This window comes from Maniola hyperantus, chromosome 19 (genome assembly GCF_902806685.2).
Source record: "Maniola hyperantus chromosome 19, iAphHyp1.2, whole genome shotgun sequence".
In the NCBI taxonomy this organism is placed as follows: Eukaryota; Metazoa; Arthropoda; class Insecta; order Lepidoptera; family Nymphalidae; genus Maniola; species Maniola hyperantus.
The window spans coordinates 4,562,079-4,586,816 of NC_048554.1; the positions used below are offsets into that span (position 1 = coordinate 4,562,079).

A 24,738-nucleotide genomic window follows, 5' to 3' on the forward strand; every position below is an offset into this window, starting at 1 on the left:
TTTATCATCAGAAATATTAGGTAACTGAGTTACTCTTTTCCGATATTCGTTCATTTTTGTGTTAGTGGTGCGGTGTAATAGGAAATTTAATATTGAAACAGTGCATCAAACGGATAAACTAAAAAAAGATGATTTTTCTAAACCTTGCTGAGTAGTCACTTCAGAGCTAAACCGACACCCGTCTTGGCTTCGCACGGGTTACCAAAGTGTCCAGTTACATTTTTAATAATCTTTTTGGTTACCTATCAATATGGTATTTAATACGGGTGTTTTGGATAACTAGGGTTCAGTCTTTTGTCAACTATAGTTGTGTTCGTACGTTAATGGTGCGATAGTGTTTAAGTTATGAAGTTGTTATACTGTGATTATCAGTGGCGAAGGGTGAAAATCTGAAAAAGGGAAGCCGTAAAGGTACCTACCTACCTACTTACCTAAAAGAATATCAGCTGTTCCCCATCGATTAAAGACGCTTTTTGTTTTCAAAACTCGATTTAGAAAAATTACTATCGTTACGTAACAAACAGGAAATCTGTTAAACAACAATCTATGTGAATTAAGGTAATTTCTGATGTTGACTTAAGTACCAAACTGAATCTAAATTACCGCGAACTTACCTACACTTATTAGGTATTAATCACTAGCCCCAAATTATTATATCAAAATAAAACACCACTAACAACTTTAAAAACCAACGTGCATGGACGCTTCACAAAAACAAATAATAATCAATCAAAATCAATATCAAATCACCCTTCAAAATACTCAAAATAGTAGCATGTACCTGTTAAAATAATACTATTAATATAATTTTTAATTTGGAGGTATAATACGGTAACTCGGATTCTAGCGGCTTACTTACGTCAAATTTGTCTGACCTGTCCGAGTTCCAAATTCGTATTCGCTACTGGGCCAGATTAAATTGGTGGGTTTCCAACCGTAGAGCGAGACAGACCTAGTTCGCTCCTTTCGCTTTCGCTAGGGAAATGAAAGAGATAAATACTAAGCAAAAATTTAACTAGGGAATCCGATATTTTACGGCTTGTATGGTGTAGGACTGTAGGTGTATGTTACTTACCTACATTAGCTGTTATGCTTTTAACTTAAATTAGTAATAACAAAAAAAAAATTAGCATTTGTGACGATCGAACCTTTGTATTTACGAATGTATTACCGAATTTATGTGAATAGTACCTACTTACGCTATATTATACCAATTCTTAAAGGGAAGCCGATAGGAATCGTGTTATATTGACTCTTCGCCGCTGGTGATTATGAGAAGTACAAGTATACCTACAAGTATAGAATGAATAAATGGTGTGATTCTCGAGTATTATTACAAGGAAATATCCCCCTGAGCTTTCACATTGTTTTCATGTAAGGCTCATAGTTTAAATTTTTTGCAAAGGGAGCCAACGCGACCCTATTACTAAGCCTCCACTGTCCGTCCGACTGTCCGTCCGTCTGTCTGCCTGTAGAGAGTTGAAAATTTCTAAGTGTATTTCTATTGCCGCTATAATAACAATAAATCCGGCAAAGCCGTGCCGCCAAGCGATTTAGCGTTCCGGTACGATGCTGTGTAGAAACCAAAGGGGCATGGGTTTATTAAAAACTGCCATACCCCTTCCAGGTTAGCCCGCTATCATCTTAGACTGCATCATCACTTACCACCAGGTGAGATTGCAGTCAAGGACTAACTTGTATCTGAATTTAAAAAAAAAAATCCCAGTAAACTTATCACCGAATAAAAAAATTCTATCATGGACAATATCACGGATAAAGCGTAGTAAATATAATGAAACTGAAAGCATAAGCTTGTACACGTGTTTGTCATTAAATTCCATTATATTATTTGTATATTTGAAACAACTTTGTACGACGCGAGACCATTAATTCAATTAAGCGAGTAGGTATATAATGCGGTTGGTTTAGCGACGTTTATATTTTGTGTGAAGCAAGACATTTCCAAGACAAAGCTTAATGAAGCTATTACATCTTCAAAGACCTTCATGATAGCTGAGTTAAAAACAGTTTCATATTCTGACGGATATTTTTTTGACATCAACTTTGCAAAGATGTGACCGTTACATGAGACTAGATTGTAATAAGAGTAATACTTGCGGTATAAGTTTCTCTACGTGATTAAATCAGAAATGAAGAGATCTCTAGGGGAACCAGAGTAACTGACATAGCTCAACGGTTTGCAAAGCTGAAGTAACAGGGCACGGCACATAGTTCGAAAAACAAAGCGCAGCGTGTATGACAGTTGACACCCTCACTAAGTCGACAAATGGTGCAAGACCGTGGCGTGTACAAGAGACCTAGGTCCAGTTGTGGATTTATATTGGTTGATAATGACGATGATGATATAGAATAGTATAAGAATTGACCACGCCTGGTCAATTTACAGGTCAAAAATAAAGACCAAATTTAATAGGCTGATATACAGATCTTTTACTTTGCAAGTTTATCTTGATAAGTCATTAAGAAAGAACTCGGTCGCCGAAATATTTATATCTAAACTAGACTGGACTAGACGACAAGGTTAAGTATTATACAATATTTTTAATTTATTTTTTCGATCTAAACAAAATATAAAATTCATTCCATAGAAGCAGAGTGAACGATAGATAGAAATTTGTTTTACGATCATAAATACAGAGCCATCGCAAAGTGGAAAAAGCGTGTGCTGACATTGCAACAGTTTTCGAAAAAAACCCGCTGAAATATCTGAATTATTTTCCCGCGGTAGGATTTTTGAATACCTTTTGTACTACGCAGAAATATTTGGCGGACGCCATTGTGTTCGCAACGGGAACGGAACGTAAAAAAAATTGATAGCGAATAATTTTTTTTTAAATGTTTACACCACTCTGGTATTGTAACTGCGATATGATAGAGTTTCCAAAATTTATTTCGAAAGCGACGCGACGCTATTGTTACGGTTTTTAATTTATTGATTAAAGGTTTGCGATTCGTTGAAAATGTTACAATAAAACAGCTTAAATCTAGCCTTATCTAAAATTACTGTACAATAATGCCCGCGTGGAATGGTGCCAAGAATACCTACTGGCTGCATTTCCGCGCTGGACAGTTTTGTAATTAAACGTGTAATTTGTTTGAGAATACGCATTTATGCAGCTGAGTCCACAACTCAATGAAACCCATACATACCTATAGTATGTGACAGGTCGAGATTTTTTCTGCCATCTTGACCTGTCGCGTACTATACGGTTAATTACGTTCATTCGGGCTGAAATTTGGCGTGCAGATAGCTATTATGACGTAGGCATCCACTAAGAAAGGATTTTTGAAAATTCAACCCCTAAGTGGGTGGGTGGTTTGAAATTTGTGTAGTCCACGCGGACGAAGTCGCGAGCATAAGCTAGTAATAAATAAACTTACTAATACGGAAAGCTCTCACACTTTAAATAAAACATTACGAAAGCCCTGAAAGTGATGTGTCGCACTTATTATACCTTTAAATCACTGTCATCTAGAAAATTGTATACTAGAGCCTTACCGACAGTGTTTCAGACGCCGACAAGGCCTAAAGATATGAAACGACACATTTTATTATACTCCAGGGCACAATATCATATAACCGAGTGAAACTTTATGTTGGTACGTAATACTTTATGCATAAAATTGATATAAAGGCGCTCTTGTTATGACATTGGAGGTATACGATATACGGATGGATTTTCACCAAGGGATCCATGAAGATATTGAGTTACGCGAAATGAGATAAATGACTACAGAGTTTTTTGCTGGCGACTTTCTCTAGAAATAACTTCACGACCAAGTGATAAATAAATTAGAAAGACTTTACTTGTGATGATTAAAAATAAGTAAATGTAATGATTTAAATCAGTACCATTATTATATCAGTACCCTTATTATAAATGCGAAAGTGTGTTTGTTTGTTGGTTTGTCCTTCAATCACGTCGCAACGGCGCAACGGATCGACGTAATTTTTTGCATGGATATAGTTAAAGGCCTGGAGAGTAACATATGCTACTTTTTATCCCGGAAAATTAAAGAGTTCCCCGGGGATTTTAAAAACCTAAATACTTGCCAACGAAGTCGTGGGCATTAGCTAGTTAAAAATAATTTGAAAAAGAAAGGCACATCAGGTATATTTTTTAACGCTTATTGATACTCCGAGTGAAGTTAGCAGCATCGGTGGAAATGTAAAATACGTGAATAAAGGTTACATCATTTCTTCGATACGCCCGATGCAGCCTCTGTATCACGCATTTTCATTATTGTAAAATATGCTGCATACACTTTTGCAGCTCTGCGGGTCCACATGTGTATCACCTAAAGCTACATAATGACAGGTCGAGATGACAATCGGGGTGGAGACGCCCCGCACAGCTTTGGCGCTAACCTGGTGCGGGATAGCGCAAGTGACGTGCACGTATGCAGGGCGCCCCGCCTCATACTCCAATTGTCATCTCGACCTGTCACGTATATATCTATGATATCTTTATGATACATATATCTTCTAGGTTTTGAACTCATAGAAAAGTTTTTTATTTGTCTTAGAATATTTTGAATCCTTTATCGAAATCTATTAGAAAAACAAAGAAAATCATTTTAATTAATACTTAATCGTCGGATTAATAGGAGGAGTTGTGTTTTTCTACCTATGTATTTCGAAATCTCTGAGATTACTGAACCGATTTGTGATAGTTTATTTTTTAATTGGTACATAAACTTTGCAACATTGTTCCATAAAATAATTGGATTCCAACTCCTCAGTCCTGATGCTGCAGGGGACCTGATCACCTTAACTAATGGGATCTAGAAACTGTCGGTTATAAATTGATATTGGAGATAATCCTACAGAGTAAAGACTTTTTGAAATCAAGGACTCAACTCCTCAGCCCTGATGCTGTAAGGAATTGCATTCATAAATCGTGGTGATCCCACGGGAATTTTAAAGAATCATACGTTTAAATGTTTGTACGAAATTTGGTACTGGTTCCGCTGGAGTCAGCTAGTGTATCTATAAATTCTATTTTAAATATTGCAGAATATTTTCAGAGAACGAGCGTGGAGCTGTATTGACGTTCCACTTGACTCGAAAACTTGCTCCAGTTTTCACGGTTCACTTTACGCCTCATCGGGCTCTAAATACCTTTGATTTTATTGACTCGCTTCACAACTGTGAAACTTTTAAATATCACGGTTTTATGGTAAAGTTTTGCGTAATGAACTGTATAGGTTTCATTCGGTTGTAAGCGCAACTTAATACTTAAACGAAATTAAAAACTATAGGGCTATACGTCCCGCAAATTGCTAATGCGCATGGGCGCCATTTTAGTGACGTCAGCACTAGACTGAAGTTTCGAGCTGATGGTAAGTATATTTTTATTTCGGCTGATGTCAAAATGACGTCATTAAGATGTTAATGAGACATGGTTCCAGCGCAGAGATAGGCTTGCGCTTGACGACAATCATGCTTAAAACACTCATGTTACTAATGTATAGCGGTTTTCCGGTAGTAGTAATAGGTAATTAAATCAGTTCCCTTGTATGTGTCGGGGGGGTACGCTAAAAAGTCTCTAGAATAACTTTCAGAGGTCACCAAGGTATTAAAAGCTACGAGTGCCGAGTAACTTAGCCTCCAAGAGGCAATGACACACCCACGTACTATGAATAATTTTCAAAGTATTTCACGTGAACCCTGACAAATTCGCAGCATTTACAAAGATGCCCTCAGGGGCCAGGTGCTGTATTCATTAGTGCTTATTTGACTGGGAAATTTATGGATATGAATTAATCTCTATTTACTACCCGAATTTGAATTTAAACGATGTCATTTAGTAAACTGTTTGGAATTTTGGATACTTGTGGTTCTGATTTTGAGCAAAACTACCTAAATTTAAGAGCATTCGCATCCTCTTCTTACTAATATACCTAATATTATGAAAAGGACAGACACAGTTTAACAGTTTGAAATTTATATGAGGAACACGCCCAGTGCCCACATTAATTAATTTCATTATTAATCTAAGAAAGTCCCTTCCATTATATCTATGATGATTAATAGACACGGGTCACGAGCCTCAGCAATGATTTATTTTTAACTAGCTGATGCCCGCGACTTCGACCGCGTGGCATTAGGTTTTTTAAAAATCCCGTGTTAACTCTTTGATTTTCCGGGACAAAAAGTAGCCTATGTCACTCTCCAGGTCTTTATCTATACCCATGCAAAAAATCACGTCAATCCGTTGCACCGTTGCGACGTGATTGAAGGACAAACCAACAAACCAACAAACAAACACACTTTCGCATTTATAATAAGGGTACTGATTCCTTAATCCGAGCTAGTCCTTGACTGCGATCTCACCTGGTGGTAAGTGATGATGTAGTTAGTCTAAGATGATAGCGGGCTAACCTGAATGGGGTATAGTAGTTGCATTTAACCCATACACCTGGTCGGTTTCTACGCGGCAACGCACCTGAACGTTAAATCGTTTGACAGCATGACTTTGTCGGTAGAGTGGTAAGTAGCTCCAGCCGAAGCCTCCTACCAGACCAGACCAGAGACCATTTAGAAATTAAGAGTTCCCAAACTGCTCCTGCCGGGAATCGAATACGGGACCTCCCACTTATAAGAACACAGCGCTCACCACTGCGCCAGGGTGTCGTCATAATACGACACCATAGAAATCTGATTTCTATGTACGATGCAGAGAGATAGAGGCCGATAAGAACTCTATTCAAATCACCTATACCTAGCAGTAACTACAGTGAAAGGCTACATCCAGATGTATAGTAGGCAAATAGTATCTATATAGCCGCCCTTAATTCCAACCTCTCGTCTGAGGCATACGTCTTAGATGCCCCATTAAGCTTCATCCTGCAAATGTCTCTGGCTCTCAAAGCGTAAGCTCTACATACACACATCCACACACATTTAGTAAGACGCTCAGTTTAGAGATTGTCATTATTGCTACTTTTGAATTATTTTCATTTCGTGAAATCTTTTCTTCTGCACAGTGATTTCAGAGGTGGTTTTCACGTAAAGTTTAAATTTTTGTACTTACGATCACTTGCTATAATGAATAACCTAATGAATTTTGATCGTGATCATTAGCGCTGATATTATTTCATGGTAAGTATGTGTTTTTTCGATTTTCGTACAAAGATATTATAAAACTCCAGAGAGGCAAAGCCAATACAATTTGTACTTTAATAAAACCGGCCAAGTGCGAGTCAGGCTCGCGCAATGAGGGTTCCGTACTACAGTCGTATTTTTTCGACATTTTGCACGATCAATCAAAAACTATGATGCATAAAAATAAATGAAAATCTGTTTTAGAATGTACAAGTGAAGACCTTTCATTATGATACCCCACTTGATATAGTCACTCACTTCGAAAGTTGAAAATACTAATTATTAGTTCATGATCACAATTTAATTTTTTTTTGTGTGATCTAACCCTAAATTCACGGTTTTCAGATTTTTCCCCAAATGTCACCTATAAGATCTACCTACCTGCCAAATTTTATGATTCTAGGTCAACGGGAAGTACCCTGTAGGTTTCTTGACAGACAGACAGACAGACAGACAACAATGTGATCCTATAAGGGTTCCGTTTTTCCTTTTGAGGTACGGAACCCTAAAAAGTGAAGACAAATTCGTAACTTTATGCATGGCAAAGCGATTGTGCGCGTAATGATGTATACCTACATGTAGTGTGTATCGCTTCTTGATATTGGCGTGGAATTGGTTAATTCCACGGGAAATCCAGCTTTATATACCTACGTAAGGGATTGGTTCTGTTTTTTTTTTAAATTTTGAATAATATTTCAATACAAATACTTTGAAGAACCCTGCATTTTATCATAAAACAATATTTATTGTCTAGATAACGATTTATATGCATTTAAGTTTAGTGCTTTTGTGTAAAGTTAAAATAAAATTTGATTTTTTAAAGTTAATATTTAATTTAATTTACACCTTCAAGAAGTTAGGCGTCGAAAACAAATAGGTAGGTAGCATGGGAAAGATTGAAGATCAGGATCTGATCAGTTTCAGATTCAGACTTCAGGTTTACAAAAATTTTGTTTAGGTAGGCAGGGGCAGATTGGATAGAAGACGGTTGGGATTTCAATACATAATAATATGTGTCGGACTTATGTTAAACTGAAACCTAAATATTGATGGACTCAGTAATATCATTATTATCTACTGATAAACAAAGTCGCGAATATCTGCTAGTTTTACACTATTAAATTTTTACGATGTCGTGTACACATTATTATTTTCTGGTCATTTCGTGACATTTGGACGATAGATAAGTTAAAAATGATAGCTAGTCTGGATAGGGACTGCCGACAGAAGTCAAAACTTAAAACTACGAAATAACAGTGCTTCTTGGTTTTGCAAATTAATTGTAGTACTTATCAATTAATATTAAAACTCCATAATTTGTAAACTAGAACCACTAACATTAGTTTATGTAGTTTTTACATCTATCGGCACTCCATGCACTAATTAACATTATTAACCTAAGCGTATACGGAGACGCATGCCGCGCAGCACTGTCTGTCCACTGATGCAGAGCTAGGTAGCGGAGCGGAGCGAGAAAGTGAAGCAGAGCGGAGTTGCAGACTGTATCTGTCCATAGACCCGGAGCCTGGTAGAGGCAATTCCTCGCTCCGATTCCCCGCTCCGCTTTCCCGCTCCGGTTCTCTGCTCCGCTTCCCCGCTCCGCTTCTCCGCTTCGGTAACTGATTTTTTTAAACTAGTCCGCAAATCCTTGTCCACTGAAGCGGAGCAGGAGTTTTATGCAACAATTGTATTGGTTAATATTTGCACAGCGCTGATCCGCTCCTCTCTTCTCCGCACTAGTGGACAGGCAGCCTTTATCTCTCTTCTATGATAACACATTGTATATAAGGAACGGTAGAGAAGAACTGTGTCGCCAGCGCGGCCTGCGTCTCCATATACCTACGCTTAGCCTTAGTCAATGACGCATCCTTGAAGTTTTTAAATATCTCAATCGCGACATCGCCCGACGCGCCTGAAGAAGTTTTCACTTGAAAACTACCCTAGTCCCTAAACAATGGAAAAATTATACGAAAATGATGGAACTACTACAAACGCTACAAAAACTTCATGGAAACCACTACTAAGACAGGTGAGCATTTCGTTTACGTTGTATTTTTGGAGTCATCTAAATCAAGGGCCAATCTTTAATCGCCAGATACAAGACGACAAAGCTCTTTTGGCACTTGAATGACATTGACAGGGGGGCGTAGTTGTAGAACAAAAGCTGCCAGCAAATAAAATCTCCTCAATTTTACGGAATAATATATTGAAAACATCAATGTTGAAAATCGAGTAAGTTTTATCTAATTTTAACTGAATGAGAAATAGGGAAAGCCGTCCCTGTTTCCAAATCGAGAAAGAATAATAAAAACCATATATAGGCTATGGACTTGCAACTTATCATGTTTACCTGCTCTAGACTTTAACTGACGAATATTTTTGGGTTTTCCCTATAGAAACACTGTCAAAATGTCAAGTTTATTATAAATGGCCCATAATTATGCTAATTAATAAATTTTACTTAGGTATCTAGTAAGAACGAGTGAGACCAAACTAATGTTTTTAGGGTTCCGATCCTCAAAAGGAAAAAAGTAGTTAATGTCTGTCGGTCTGTCTGTTTCATGATTCTAGGTTAACGGGAAGTACCCTGTAGGTTTTCTTGACAGACACGACAGATAGACAGACGGACAGAGAGACACAAAACGAAGTGATCCTAGAAGGGTTCCTCTTTTCCTTTTGAGGTACGGAACACTAAAAATAACTGTTTAAAGGTATTATTGTGGAGTTTGCATAAGTATATATTATATTATTTAATTTAGAATTATTTTATTTGCAGATGTTTGTATGCAGTGGAGTAACACTAAGCATTTTTATTGACGGATTATTTTTTGGTGCTCCGACAGTTTTTATTCCGCAAATACGGAAACAAGCAAATTCAACTGAAGCTATTAGCACGGAAACAGCTTCCTGGTTGTGTGAGTTTATTTATAACTTGCATACTTAAACGGAACTTTGCAATAATAAATGTATGAATATTCGTTTATTGCACATCACAAAAATCAATGTATTTTACAGCGAATAACACATAAAAACCGGCCAAGGCCACCGAGAGTTCTGTACTACAGTCGTAGTTTTTAAGACGAAAAAAAAATGCAAAATTGCACGTCAAATTAAAAACTATAATAAAATAAATAAAATTCTGTTTTAGAATAAGAATTCACGGATAAAGCCCTTTCATATGAAAGCTCACTTGGTTGGGTATGGTAATCTTACTTTGAAAGTTGAAAATACTAATTATTTGTTCATTAACATATATTTTGTGATGTATATACAAATTCATGATATTCAGATTTTTTCCTTTACTTCTGCTATAAGACCTACCTTAGACCTACCTGCCGAATTTCATGATTCTAGGTTGACGGGAAGTCCCCTTTAGGGTTTCTTGAGAGACACGACAGACAGATAGACAAGAAAGGTATCCTAAGGGATCCTGTTTTTCTTTTGAGGTACGCAACCGTAAAAACAAAACAAAGTTTAAGCAGGTACAATTTAGCTTCCCATACCCGTACTCACAAACATTACTAATTACTTACTATGAGGTCTCATAGTGCGCTTGGACGGACAGGGTACAAAAATCTTAATCGTGAACAACACTTACTTGAGGTACGGACACTATGCGTTCACCAAAATGAGCGCACAGATAAAGTAGCTCGCTAGCTACTTAACGCGATGCATAGTTCGGCAAAACAATATAAATAGTTTGTGTGACTTCGTTGGATGCCAGTGATTTAAGTAAATAATTCTATTTGAAAAATTTCCATGGATGATAGTAGTTCTAGAGTTTGGCTAACTAAAGAAGAGACTGGAAACGCGCGGCAAATTTAATAAATATCAGTATCACAGCCTTGAAATATATTTCGTTAAACTGTGTCAGTATGGTAGCTCGGAAATTAGTATGACAGACCTAGAACTACCTAGTTTGATAGAACAGAAATAAAAATACGTAATTCTTAAGTATCAAATTAGGTTATTTCAGGTCTGTCATTCTAATTTTGGAGGTGTCATACTGATATTTTATGCTGCGCTTTTCCAGTCTCTTCTTTCATTAGCCAGACTCTAGTAGACAGTACGCGGCAGAAAATTATGTATATCGGCCTTTAGAATGATATTTCGGCTTTGTAGAGCGTATTCTCTGTCACTCATACTCGTACGCATACACTCATAAACATGACGTTTTGTCGTCTTAACGACAGAGACAATGCTCTACAAATCCGCTATCTCCTTCTAATGCTTGATATTTCTTTACTTTACTTTCTGCCGCGTACTGTACTTTATATTCTGTGCGCTCCCTGTGCATCCGAGCGCACTATGAGTTCTCATAGTAACGTTTGTGAATAAAGAAGTTAGCCTTATCGCTTTTTGTAAGACTATTTGTAAAATAAAAAGGTACTAATTTTTATTTTTAACTTTTCTTTTAGTTTCCATCTTTGGCTACGGATCTCTTCCATTGTGTTTAATTGTTCCCATAATTGCAGAAAGATATGGGAGAAAAGTACCACACATTATTTTATGGATTAATACATTTGTATGTGTTTCATTGTTTTATTTTAGTACAAGTGTCACTGAACTTTTAATAAGTGGGCTTTTACAAGGAATGTTCCCCGCAGTTATATTAACGGGCTCTGTCATGGTACTCACCGAATACACATCTCCCAACTACAGAGGCATATTTCTTACTTTTAAAAGTGCAACATTTTTTTGGGGTATATGGATTTCAAACGCCATTGGAACATTTTACCATTGGAAAAATATTGGCATATTGATATTTATTTGCAGTATCTATAATATGAGCATATTATTTTGGCCCGAGTCACCTGTTTGGTTGGCCACTAAGGGACGTTTTGAAGAATGTGCCAAATGTCATCGCTGGTTAAAGGGAGACGACAATGATTCTGAAGAAGAACTTAAGCAACTCATATATGCGCAAAAAGAGAATTTAAGACAAACACAAGACCCTCAATTAGACAAACAAAAGCATTGTGTTATTAAGTTATATAACTCAATAAAAGCTAAAGAGTTTTATAAACCGTTAATATTTTGTCTACTAACATCATGCCTTTATAATTGTTCAGGAAAACTGGCCTGTACAGTATATGTTATAGATATTATTAAAGCAATTACTGTGAGTGAATCAGCGGCATACAAAGGAATGTTGGTTTTAGATGGTGTTACAGTGCTTGGAATGTACATTGGCGTTTTCCTTATTAAGTTTCTAAAACGGCGTACATTGTTAATCGGCTCATCATCTATAGGAGTAATTTTTTTGTTTGTTCTATCGACCTATTTATATTTAGTACATTTGAAAGTCAAATCAGAAAATAAATACTTAACCTTATTTATATTGACGGGATTTTCAGTTACAATAAGTTGCGGTCCTATGATAATGTGCCTGTGTTTAGCGGGTGAATTTACACCTATAAAATGTAGAAGCTTATTCTTAGCCGTTTACGCATTATTGACTAACGCTGTTATGACTAACGTATTAAAAATGTTTCCTTATTTATTTATATATTTCAATTTACACGGAACATTTTTGTTCTGCGCTGTAACATCATCAATATTTATTTGTATTCTTTACAAGGTATTGCCTGAAACAAAAAATAAAACAATTCTAGAAATAGAGAAATGTTTCTCAGATAAAAACAACGTTTCAAAAGAAGAAGTTGAATTGATTAACTTAGAAGAAGGGTGTGATGAAAATATATTACCATTAGTACCGCGTGCTAAATAGGTAACAGTGTAATTTTAAGGTATTTTTCTTATATTGGTAATAAAAAATTGTTTTACTAGATGTTTTCTTAATTATCCTTTTAGGGGCAAAAAATGGTAAATAACGAACAATTATGTGCAACTTCATCTGTCCGTCACATCTGCTAAGCTTAAAATTTCTGTAATTGCTGCAAAATACTCCCACAGCTGGTGGACGTTACTACTGGACGGATCGGGAAGTGGCATGCAGATAGCTATCGTGACAAACTTAGACATCCACTAAGAAAGGAGTTTTGATAATTCAATCCCTAAGGGTAGAAAATTGTGTAGTCCACGCGGACGAAATCGTGGGAATAAGCTAGTTGCTCTGTACAAAAAGAAATGTTGTGGCTTTATGACCCAGTGAGCAACTGAACTGGTCTATGTGTACAGCGACTGAGTTGAGCGTGCAGGTAGCGCCAGTGCGGTAGTTCCAGAATCAATTTGTACTTAGCTTCACAGTTCACCCGGCGACCAAATGGGTGTTTCATTTCAAGTGGTTTTTCACCAGGGCTTCATAGAAAGCACGCAACGTCTTGATGTAGTGAAGCCACATGATACCTTGCGTTGGCGGTGTGGCGGCGCCAGAGTGGTGCCGCTGCATCATCCTACATAGAAATCACTGTACATGCATGTTGCATGTCAGGTGGTTGGGATTTTAATCAAATACTTTTATGTTAAAGTGAAACCTACCTATTGATGGTCTCAATATTTTTCCGATCATATAGGTAATTCTACAAATTCGTGAACATCTGCCAGTTTTACACCATTAAACTTTTACGATAAAGTGGTGTAGATAAGGTATTATTTTGTCGCCATTTCATGATTTGAGTATTCGTACGACAGATAAGCTTTCATTAACACGTTATTTTTAAAAACCCTTAACAATGGAACAATTGTACGAAAAAGATAAATTTCCTACTACCAGCGCCACAAAGACCTCATGGAAACCACTATTGAGACAGGTGAGGATTTTGTTCACGTTGTATTTTTGATGTCGCCTATAATATATACGTACGTACGTATGTACCTACCTAGGTATGCATGAATAAGCCTAAATTTTTATTTATTTATTGAAAACTAGATGATGCCCGCAACTTCGTCTGCGTGGATTAAGGTATTTCAAAATCTCGTGGGGAACTCTTTAGTTTTCCCGGAGAAAAATGTATCCTATGTCCTTTCCCGGGATATAAGCTAACTCTGTACCAAATTTCATTAAAATCTGTTAAATTGTTGGCCCGAGATAAGCTAGCAGACAGACGGACACACTTTCGCATTTACAATATTAGTATAGATAGATGCTACAACTAAAATTATATAGATACCATACCCCTTTTAGGTTAGCCCGCTTCTATCTTAGACTGCATCATCACTTACCCCCAGGTGAGATTTCAGTAAAAGGCTAACTTGTATCTGAATTAAAAAAAACTATCATATCAAAATTGTTATTCATATTAAGTGAAATGGTGCCAATATGTCTGTATTTCTACACTGGACAGCCAGGCTGACCCTGTGACCACAAAATAAGCCCGACATTCTGTCACCGGCAGAGGCTAGTAACCCAAACTATATTTTTATTTAAAATTTTATATTCTAATAATATCTCTGAATATAAAAGATTGTTGGGTAGAGCAAACTACTGACTTTAACAACGGCCAAGAATATAAAGGGAAAGAAAACATAGTTCTGACATATTATTATGCTCTATTTTTAGTGTTTTGAATTTCTACAGTTTCAGTCAGCTCCAGCAGTTAGAGTCAGCATAATTATTATTATTCATTTAAATTCCCATACTCAGTATTTTTTGAATTAGAATGTTTTTACTTGCAGATGTTTGTATGCAGTGGAGTAGTGCTAAACCTTTTTATTTGTGGATTATTTTTTGGGGCTCCGACAGTTTTTATTCCGCAAATACGGAAACATGCAAATTCAACTGAAGCTATTAGCATGGATACAATGTCCTGGTTATGTGAGTTTATTTAAACATACACGAGACTTAGAAATAATTAGTATATGAATATTCTTTTCATGCACACCACAAAAATCTGTATAGAAAATAATGATAAAATAAAAAACTAAACAAAGTATAGGCAGGTAGAATTCGGCGGCCTAATCGCTTATTATAAGACTTTTGGTAAGATAAATACTAATTTTTCTTATATCTTTTCTTTTAGTTTCAAGCTCTGACTACGGATCTCTGCCATTGGCTTTAATTATTCCCGTAATTGCAGAAAGATATGGGAGAAAAGTACCATACGTTATTTTATGGATTAATTCATTTATATGTGTTTTATTGTTTTATTTTAGTACAAGTGTCACTGAACTTTTAATAAGTGGGGTTTTGCAAGGAATGTTCCTCGCAGTACAATTAACGGACGGTGCTATGGTACTCACCGAATACATATCTCCCAGCTATAGAGGCATATTTCTTACTTTGAAAAGTGCAACATTTTTTTGGGGTGTATGGGTTTCAAACGCTATTGGAACATTTTACCATTGGAAAAATATTGGTATATTAATATTTATTTGCTGTATCTATAATATGAGCATATTATTTTGGCCCGAGTCACCTGTTTGGTTGGCCACTAAGGGACGTTTTGAAGAATGTGCCAAATGTCATCGCTGGTTAAAGGGAGACGACAAAGATTCTGAAGAAGAACTTAGACAACTCATATATTGGCAGAAAGAGACTTTAAAAAGGAAACAAGAACATCAATTAGATAAACAAAAGTACTGTGTTATTAAACTGTGTAACTCAATAACGGATAAAGGGTTTTATAAACCGTTGATACTTAGTCTACTTACATCATGTCTTTATAACTTTTCAGGAAAACTGGCCTGTACAGTATATGTTATAGATATAATTAAAGCAATTACTGTAAGTGAATCAGCAGCATACGAGGGAATGTTGGTTTTAGATGGTGTTACAGTGTTTGGAATGTATTTCGGCGTTTTTCTTAGCAAGTGTCTAAAACGGCGTACATTGTTATTAAGCTCTGCGTCTATTGGAGTAATTTTTTTGTTTATCCTATCAATCTATTTATATTTAGTACATTTGAATGTCATATCAGAAAACAAATACTTAACTTTATTTATTTTGACGGGATTTTCAGTAACAATAAGTAGCGGGACTGTAGTATTGTGCGTGTGTTTGGCCAGCGAACTCGCTCCTATAAAATGTAGAAGTTTGTTCTTAGCTGTATATGCATTATTAACTAGTGCTGGTATGGGTACCGTGTTAAAATTTTTTCCTTATTTATTTATATATTTCAACTCACATGGAACATTTTTATTCTGCGCTATAACATCGTCAGTATTTATTAGTATTCTATACAAGGTATTGCCCGAAACAAAAAATAAAACAATTCTTGAAATAGAGAAATGTTTCTCAGATAAAAACAATGTTTCAAAAGAAGAAGTTGAATTGATTAATTTAGAAGATGGACGTGATAAATAGTACATTACTGCACGAGACCGGAAAGAAAGCGTTTTCCAGTTGAAGTTAGACCAAGGCCGCTAGCCTTGACGAGGACGTCACGAGGTCAGAAAGGCAATCCCGGTCGAGGCATGTAAAATGCTTTTCTAAAAAATGAAACAAAGATTGTTTAAAAAAATTTTGCTTATTCGTTCACCCCGCTCTCAAATCAGGAGTTGAGAAATCTAATTAAATACTATCCACACTTCAACTCAATTTATCTATCAGGTAACTTGTTCAATAAAAAATTATTTAAAGCGAACAGTCAATGCGCGCTTTTTTTTCTTAAAGCCTGGGTGACGACCTCCCTGGCGCAGTGGTAAGTAGTGGTCTTATTAGTGGGAGGTCTCAGGTTTGATTCCTGGCAGAGGCTTCAAATTTTACAATTTATAAATTTCTAGTCTACTCTGGTGGCAGGCTTCGGCCGTGGCTAGTTACAACCCTACCGGCATAGCCGTTCCGCCAAGCGATTTAGCGTTCCGGTACGATGCCGTGTAGAAACCAAAGGGGCATGGGTTTCATAAGAACTGCCATATACCCAGGTTAGCCCGCTTCCATTTTAGACTGCATCATCACTTACCACCAGGTGCGATGCCGTCAAGAGCTAATTTGTATCTGAATATTAAAAAATATAGTATATATAAAAAGAGTACTGATTTTTATGTATGTTGTACAGAATATTGTTAATAATTAATAATCAATATTGTCAGATAACTCCCGTGGGGCGTAATTGCCGCCAGACGCATTAAAGTTCTAAAAAATTACCTAATCTTACTTATAATTTTTATTTTATGATACTCAGGGAACTAAATAGTTAACGATGCAAAAGCACTTGTAATAAGTCTACTTGAATAAAACAAATTCTATTCTATTCTATATCAGTAGGTACTTTTTGTAAGCAACCAGAACAATCGTAGGGGCCAAACATACGCCAGACACAATGCAATGTCGCTGTGAGTAAGATCGCGAAGTCACTATTCTTGAATGTGTGCGAAATAAGAATGTGCTATTTTGTGTTGTTTCGGATTGACTATGCTGCGTAGGCCCTACTTACCTATCTACTAGGGGCTTTTCGAAGTTACGTGCGTTTTACTTTCAAGCAATTAAATATCACTTGCTTTTACTGTGAAGGAAAACATCGTGAGGGAGCTTATATACTTGAGAGTTCTCTCCCTAATGGTCTGGTCTAATCAGAAAATACTGCTTTGTCCTAATTCACTTGTAAGTTAAAGTGAAATCTAAATATTGATGGACACAGTAATATTTTCCATAATTCAAACAAATTCGCGGACATCTGCCAGTTTTACACTATTAACCGTTTTACGATAAGGTATACTTACATAACTATTTTGTCGTGATTTCGAGACATGAGTATTTGGATGACAGATAAGCTTGCATTTACACAATTATTAACTTGCTTAACACATAATTTAGAAAAACTTCTTAACAATGGAACAATCATACGAAAAAGAAAAATTTCCTACTACCAGCAGTGCCACAAAGACTTCATGGACACCACTTATAAGACAGGTAAAGATTTCGTTCGTGTTGCATTTTTTTTGTCGTCTATAATCCATACTTACATACTAATATCACAGTTTAACGAAATAATACTACGCTGTGCTAATATTATACTTAAATGCGAAAGTGTGTCTGTCTGTCTGTCTGCCTATCACGGCCCATCCGTTCATCCTATTTTGTCGAAATTAGTACAGAGATAGCTTGCATTCCGGGGAGGATCATAAGCTAGTTTCTATCCCGGGAAATCAAAGACTTCACACGGGATTTTTGGAACCTAAATCCACGCGGACGAAGACGTGGGCATCATCTACTAAATAATAACTGTACCTACATAATATGTATCAGTAAGTCCAAACTATATATTGAGTCTGCAACGAGCGCTTGTTGAATACGGCCGTATACAGTAGTGTTATATTAATTTTTAAACTACCGTCTATCGGTTTATGTAAGACGCAGATAAAATGGTTGTTAAAAAATGTGCATCGTGCAACAAAAACATTACGAGAAAGTCTCCTGGCCTGGAATGCAGCAGGTGCAACAAAGTGGTCCACGCTGATCCATCATGCACTAAACTCTCGAACAAGCAGCTGCATACCTTAAAAAACGCTACGGGTATAGAGTGGAGTTGTGAGGAGTGCCTACAAAACGTGACTCGCAGGTCGTCGTTCATTATCCCTGATGATGACGCGGACGAGGACTCGGATTCTGGGCACACCCTGCATTCAAAATCCGTCATCGACACACGAAAGCTGGTCCAGGATATCAGTCGAGAACTCAAAAAAACATTCCGTGAAGAAATTTCTCAATTGGAGACATCCTTAGAGTTTCTACATGATCAGCTCAACAATATGGAACAATCGATGAAAGCTCAAGATACTAAAATTAAAACCCTCGAGCACAAAAATCAAGACTTATGTAACAAAAACAAACACCTGGAGCTTCGTGTTGCGGTTCTGGAACAAGGCGCGAGGCAGAACGAGCAAAATGCGCTGTCATCATCACTTGAAATCGCCGGTTTGCCTGACTTTCCTCCCGTGGAACTCGACAACGTAATCACCGCGGTAGCATCTAAATTAAACTTAGATAAGGGCGTAATACAGTCGACCCAACGTTTGTCTAGTGGCAAGGATAAACCATGCACCATCCTACTAGAACTCAAGACAAAAAATGTTCGAAACGAATGGATTACAGCCAGTAAGGAAAAAAGTATCTCAGTCGCGCAGGTGCTGCCTAATGTTGTTAAAGAAAAGGCTGACGATCGTGTGTTTGTGAGAGAAGCGTTAACAAAACACGTTAAAACCCTACTTTTTAATGCTAAACTAAAACTGCGCAACTCTTTTCAATTTGTATGGTGCAAAGACGGGAAGGTTTGTGCTAGGAAAAGTAACAATAGTAAAATCTTTTATATTCGTTGTCTTCAAGACATTGATCTAGTTTTAAGGGAAACTGCAATTTAATTTTTAAGCATACCTACCCGACGTCTCTCATTACAACTATATATACTTATATTTATTACTTATATTATTTATATTTTTGTCAATAAATTATGTCTAAAGTTAATGAAATTTTTGATTGTAAATCTATTAATTATTTTTTTCAAAATATACCCAGCCATAGTAAACTCAACTTTTCATGCCTACATATCAATATTAGATCCCTTATTAAAAATTTTACAAAACTGTTGCAAGTAATCCACAGCTGTAGTTTTCCATTGGATGTTATAATAGTCACGGAAGCTGGAATTTCTGACAATATCGTTCATTTATATAATATAACTGGCTATAACATGTACCCAAGACTGCGAATAAACAAGAAAGGGGGCGGTATTATTGTTTATACCAACAACTCAATAAAATTCACACCCGTCCTGTATAAAAGTAACACATTTGAAAATCTTACAGGGATTCTTAAACTTCAAGGTCATGAGGACGCAGTCCTGTGTGCAGTTTATAGGCCACCGTGTACAAACAAAATTATCTTTGTAAAGGAATTAAGTAAGTATGTCTCACATTTCGATCACAAAAGCAATATTCTTCTTATCGGCGACACCAATTTCGACCTAAAAAACATATCATCATACACAGATTCATATCTGGACACACTGAGCGAGGCCGGTTTAATGTGCGGAATCACGACATACACTAGAATAGAACCGAGACTTAATCGAGTAACAAAATCATGTATAGACCACATTTTTGCGCGATTCCCCACACTACAACCGTACTCCGCTGCGCTGGATGTCGTACTGGCGGACCATCGCGCTATTGTGTTCGCGTGCGCAGGCGACGCCGTGCCTACTCCTAGCAATGTACAGGTTGTTTCGAAAACGTACGTTGACCACGAGGTTTTATTTAATGAACTAAATAAAGTTGACTGGGCGCAAACTAATACAATGAATTGTCCTAATCAAATTCTTAAATTTATTACTGATTCTCATGCGAAAGCTTGCGTCACGGCTAGTAAAAATCGCACCCATAAACAACGGAAACAACAATTTAGGGCTCCGTGGATCGACTGTAACGTAATAAATCTTTGCGATAGAAGGGATAAACTGTTCAGGTTGTGGAAAAAGAATCCTAATGATGACAAACTAAGGTTAGACTATATAAAATCGCGTAATAAAGCTAATAAAGTACTAGATGACCGGCGAAATTCATATTACCTTAAACGTATAAATACCAGCTTTAACAACTCTAAAAATATCTATAAAATAATAAATGAGATGATGGGTCGTGTATCGTTATCTATAGATGATTCAATTTTAAAAGCCTTCGAAGCACAAGGGTTGTCCTGTAAGGCCATTGCGGACGGCTTTGCAAACGAATTCGACATGGCTGTTAAGTCTATAATTCCAACCTGCACTAAAAAGCTTCTGGATTCTTATTTATATACAAAGTCCCTAAACTCCTCCATTTTGTTTCAGAAAGCGACAAGCACTAAAATTTTTAAGATTATTAAAAACTTAAACGTAAACAAAGCACCAGGGGCGGACGGCATTAAGGTTAGCCACATGAAAACGGCTAGTGACAAGATTTCTTTGGCCATAGCAAATCTTATTAACAGCAGTGTCAAAAGTGGCTCTTACCCAGACAGTCTAAAAAAAGGATGTGTGCGACCAGTTTTTAAAAAAGGGAAACGCAATGACTTTTCTAATTATCGACCGATCACGCTTTTGTCGTCGGTAGATAAAATTGTGGAAAAATTTATCTGCGAACAAATTCACGCGTTTTATAAGAATAATGAAGTCATTTACCACAATCAATATGGGTTTCAGCAGGGAAAGGGAACAATAGATCTTCTTTCAAAATTCAGTGACCAAGTAAATGAACACCTTAACCAAAAAAAGCACGTCCTTGCACTGTTTATTGATTTTTCACGCGCTTTCGACACTCTGAACCATAATCTTCTGCAAAGTAAATTAGAAACATGCGGCGTTCGAGGTCCGTTGCTCGCTTGGTGCGTAGACTATCTCCGTAATCGTACATTCAATGTACGGATTGGTAACGCCTCCAGCGACACCCGTGTGGCTAGTGAAGGCACGGCTCAGGGCTCCGTCCTTGGCCCGTTGCACTTTTTGTCGTATGTGAATGACATGAGTAACTGTATCCAGCATTGTTCATGCTACCAGTTCGCGGATGATACTTGCATCCTTTTCGCTGACCGGGATCCTGATAAGATCTGTGATGCATTGCAGACGGATTTCAACACCCTGACCATGTGGTGTCACGATGCGGGTTTAGTTCTTAATGTCAAAAAAACCAAATTAATTCACATCAGATCAGGCTATCTAAAATATCTCCCCTTTAAAAAAATTATAGCTCACGATCATGTCTGTCTACACAGTGATAATCTGAACTGTTGTAATTGCCCTTCGATTGAGCAGGTCGACCGCTATACCTATCTCGGTCTCACCATTGACTGTAAATTCAACTGGGGTTTGCACATAGATTATGTATGTAATAAACTAAGGCAATTTCTCGCTAATATAATTGTCTTGAATCGACGGATTCCATTTAAAACCAAATTAATGCTATATAACTCGTTTGCTCTAACCTACGTACAATATGGTCTCAGTAGCTACGGTCGAACTTATAAAACTTACCTCAATAATATATATAAGTTACAGTTAAGAATTTTAAAAACTATTGTCTCTAGTTCCATTAAATCGAAATACGACGGCAATGAACTAGGGCTATTTAAACATTGTAAAACATTACCCGTTCAGGAACAGTTTAAATGCTCATTACTAAAGGAGGAGTTCTTCAACGAGAAGATACTCCGAAAAATAGAACATCCTGTACAGACGCGTGTGATGACGGCTAACCGCCTGCACACTACGCGCGCTAACAATACTTACGGCGAGCGAACCACCGCGTACTTGGTTCCGCGATTCATAAATGAACTACCTCCAACGCTGATTAAAAAAATAGATATTAAAAACATTAAGCATAAATTAAAAGAATATTTTTTAGCAAAGTTAGATGGCTGAGTCTTTTGTGTCTATGTAGATTATATAATTATTTATATTAGTGCTAATCCTATTCACCTAATAAATTTAATAAACCTACTCACGATTATAATATTATGTTACATACTTACGTGATTCTTCGCGTTATATACCTACTGTAGATTATTTCTTTTAAGTAATGAGTTAATAGGTATCTTCGTTGCAGATAGGCACCGAGGACAAACCTCTGTGGTTTTTTCGGTGTTTTTAGTTTAAGCTTTTATTTGTATGTATTTTTATTTGATAATAAATTAAAAAAAAAAAAAAAAAAAAATATAATTTATTAAAACTCTAGATATAAAAGATTGTAGGGATAGAGAAAGCTGCTAACTTATTAACATAACAGTCGAGAATTAACGGAAAGTAATCATAGTGTAGCTGTGATAGCCTAGTGGTTAGAACTTAGAACGTCACGCACCTCTAACTTTTCGGAGTTATGTGCGTTTTAAGTAATTAAATATAAAGTGAGGAAATCTGCATGCCTGAGCCTCCATAATGTTCTCAAAGGTGTGTGAAGTCTACCAACCCGCACATGGCCAGCGTGGTCGACTATGGCCAAACCTTTCTCAGAAGGCAGGTCATGCCTGTCGTAGAGGTGATGGCCGTTGGAGCCGGAAAGTCCTTGAGTGGAGACCGCGTAGGTAGGCAAGCATAGTGTGGGACGCCCTCCAGCACGATGGACCGACGATATAAAGAGGCTGGCGGGAAGTGGCTGGATGAGGAAGGCTGAGGACCGGGTGTGGTGGCGCTCTTTGGGAAGGCCTATGTCCAACAGTGGACGTCCGCAGGCTGGTGATGATGGAAAAAATCACGTTGATCCGTTGCACCCCCCACACGTCCCTATCCGCCTTCTCCACTCCTGTCTCGCTGGCGAATAAGTTTGGAATAGAATAGGATTTCGATGGAGTGCGTGGATTTTTGTGAACGGAGTTCAATCATGTAGTCGTGGTTTGGGACAATAGTAAATGGTACAATATTAATTCACCATCAACAGTTCCTAAAACCCATAGATTAGGAGTGCAGTACCCTGCAGCATCAGGGTTGAAGAGTTGGGATATGGAGTTGAATCATGAAGTCGTTGCTTGGTACCTAAGCCAGAGAGTTTATTCTAAGCGTAACTTTTACACCAATTCAACATCAACTATTCCTAAAATAGCTGATTCAAATCTAGAATTACAGTAGCTACCCGTCATCATGATGATGATGGTTGAGAAGTTGGGACTTGAAGTTTAATCATGTATAGAACGCGATAGGTCGAGATGGCAATTGGGGTGGGTATGCGCTAAGCCAGTGTGGGGGTGTGCGTGGCGTTCGCGTCCCCAAGCCTCATAACCCAATTGCCATCTCGACCTGTCGCGTACTATATCTAGTCGTTGCTTGGTAGTGTACCTACCTATTAATTCTAATTTTGACTACCTCCCTGGCGCAGTGGTAAGCGCTGTAGCACGGTAATGTTGTAGTCTTATCAATGGGAGGTCCAGGTTCGATTCCCGGCAGTGTCAGTTACGAATTTTAAAATTTCTAAATTTCCTCTGGTCTGGTCTGGTCTGTCTTCGGCCGTGGCTAATTACCACCCCACTGGCGAAGTCGTACCGCTATGCGATTTAGCGTTCTGGTACGATGCCGTGATCATAGACCGTATGTCTATTCATCTATGCCGAGATAAGCTCGATAAATCGCACACGCCAGCTTAAGCTGAGCTGTACGTTCAAAGATTCCTGTACATTCCGGGTTTCAAGTTAAATGTTCCTAATATTGAGGATTGTAATGTCTGTAATTCCTAAACTACAAAAATAAAAATATTAAAAAACCGACTTCCAAAAACACTACAAAGTAAAAAATAACTTTTGTTTCTACACGTGTATGTAATATGTCGAAGACGGGCGAGCTTCACGCTTTGATTTCTAGTTTCTTTTATTATGCTCGCCCGACTTCATACATTCATACACGTGTAGACTGTAGAAACAAAAGTTATTTTTTACTTAGTCTTTGGAAGTCGGTTTTTTAACATTTTAATTTTATTTTAAGCTTGTTAGTGTAAGTAGTTATTGCTTGGTACCTAAAATATCAATTCACCAACAGCATCAGGATTGAAGAGTTGAGACTTGGAATTCAATAACAAAGTCTATGCTTGGCATTTACAATATTATTTCACCAGGAACAGTTCCTGAATCTTTATGGTTTAGGAGTGCTGTACCCTGCATCATCAGGTTAGAGTATTTTGGACTGGGAGTGTCATCGTAAAGCCGTTGCTTGATACCTTAAATATCAATTGACTATCAGAAATTCTAAAATCCCCACGATTTAGGACTTTAGTACTTTGCAGCATCAGGATTGAGGAGTTAGGATCCGAAGTTC

General features: G+C 37.2%; 4 protein-coding genes across 25 annotated transcripts in view; all 4 read left to right on the plus strand.

Moving 5' to 3' along the window:
• The window catches only part of LOC138403628 (facilitated trehalose transporter Tret1-2 homolog), a 321,523-nt gene that overhangs the window by 288,677 nt on the left and 8,108 nt on the right, over positions 1–24,738 (plus strand). The window contains exon 1 of one of the 5 annotated variants that reach the window (XM_069504920.1): positions 17,714–17,882. The exons of 1 other annotated variant lie outside the window; for it this stretch is intronic. In XM_069504920.1, coding sequence (XP_069361021.1) covers positions 17,802–17,882 — 81 coding nt within the window. In that variant the 5' untranslated portion in view covers positions 17,714–17,801. Of the gene's footprint in view, positions 1–17,713; positions 17,883–24,738 lie in introns of those variants that run through there. 3 more of the 5 variants (XM_069504919.1, XM_069504923.1, XM_069504922.1) reach the window with 3 other exon arrangements.
• Positions 1–24,738, plus strand: part of LOC117991468 (mucin-4) — a 211,884-nt gene that overhangs the window by 48,535 nt on the left and 138,611 nt on the right. The gene's annotated exons all lie outside the window — the stretch shown is intronic.
• Positions 8,327–12,918, plus strand: LOC138403666 (facilitated trehalose transporter Tret1-2 homolog). Of its 11 annotated transcripts, none has more exons than XM_069505042.1 (4): positions 8,327–8,411; positions 9,048–9,158; positions 9,906–10,044; positions 11,548–12,918. In XM_069505042.1, the coding sequence occupies exons 2-4, from the start codon at positions 9,084–9,086 to the stop codon at positions 12,858–12,860; spliced, it is 1,527 nt and encodes a 508-aa protein (XP_069361143.1). In that variant the 5' UTR covers positions 8,327–8,411; positions 9,048–9,083; the 3' UTR covers positions 12,861–12,918. The 11 variants fall into 11 exon arrangements, with proteins under 11 accessions (XP_069361143.1, XP_069361136.1, XP_069361141.1 ...); XM_069505035.1 differs by having other exon boundaries at positions 8,330–8,411; positions 8,919–9,158; XM_069505040.1 differs by having other exon boundaries at positions 8,340–8,411; positions 9,005–9,158.
• LOC138403632 (uncharacterized) lies at positions 13,685–17,061 on the plus strand. Its single transcript, XM_069504937.1, has 3 exons — positions 13,685–13,842; positions 14,708–14,846; positions 15,052–17,061. The coding sequence occupies exons 1-3, from the start codon at positions 13,765–13,767 to the stop codon at positions 16,332–16,334; spliced, it is 1,500 nt and encodes a 499-aa protein (XP_069361038.1). The 5' UTR covers positions 13,685–13,764; the 3' UTR covers positions 16,335–17,061.

What these genes read in the sequence shown, in the direction of transcription:
- LOC138403632 (XM_069504937.1), top strand. Translation starts at nt 13,765, where the DNA reads ATGGAACAATTGTACGAAAAAGATAAATTTCCTACTACCAGCGCCACA. An exon ending in GGAAACCACTATTGAGACAG is followed by an intron (nt 13,843 to 14,707) that starts GTGAGGATTTTG and finishes TTTTACTTGCAG; the next exon opens with ATGTTTGTATGCAGTGGAGT. An exon ending in GGATACAATGTCCTGGTTAT is followed by an intron (nt 14,847 to 15,051) that starts GTGAGTTTATTT and finishes CTTTTCTTTTAG; the next exon opens with TTTCAAGCTCTGACTACGGA.
- LOC138403666 (XM_069505042.1), top strand. Translation starts at nt 9,084, where the DNA reads ATGGAAAAATTATACGAAAATGATGGAACTACTACAAACGCTACAAAA. An exon ending in GGAAACCACTACTAAGACAG is followed by an intron (nt 9,159 to 9,905) that starts GTGAGCATTTCG and finishes TTTTATTTGCAG; the next exon opens with ATGTTTGTATGCAGTGGAGT. An exon ending in GGAAACAGCTTCCTGGTTGT is followed by an intron (nt 10,045 to 11,547) that starts GTGAGTTTATTT and finishes CTTTTCTTTTAG; the next exon opens with TTTCCATCTTTGGCTACGGA.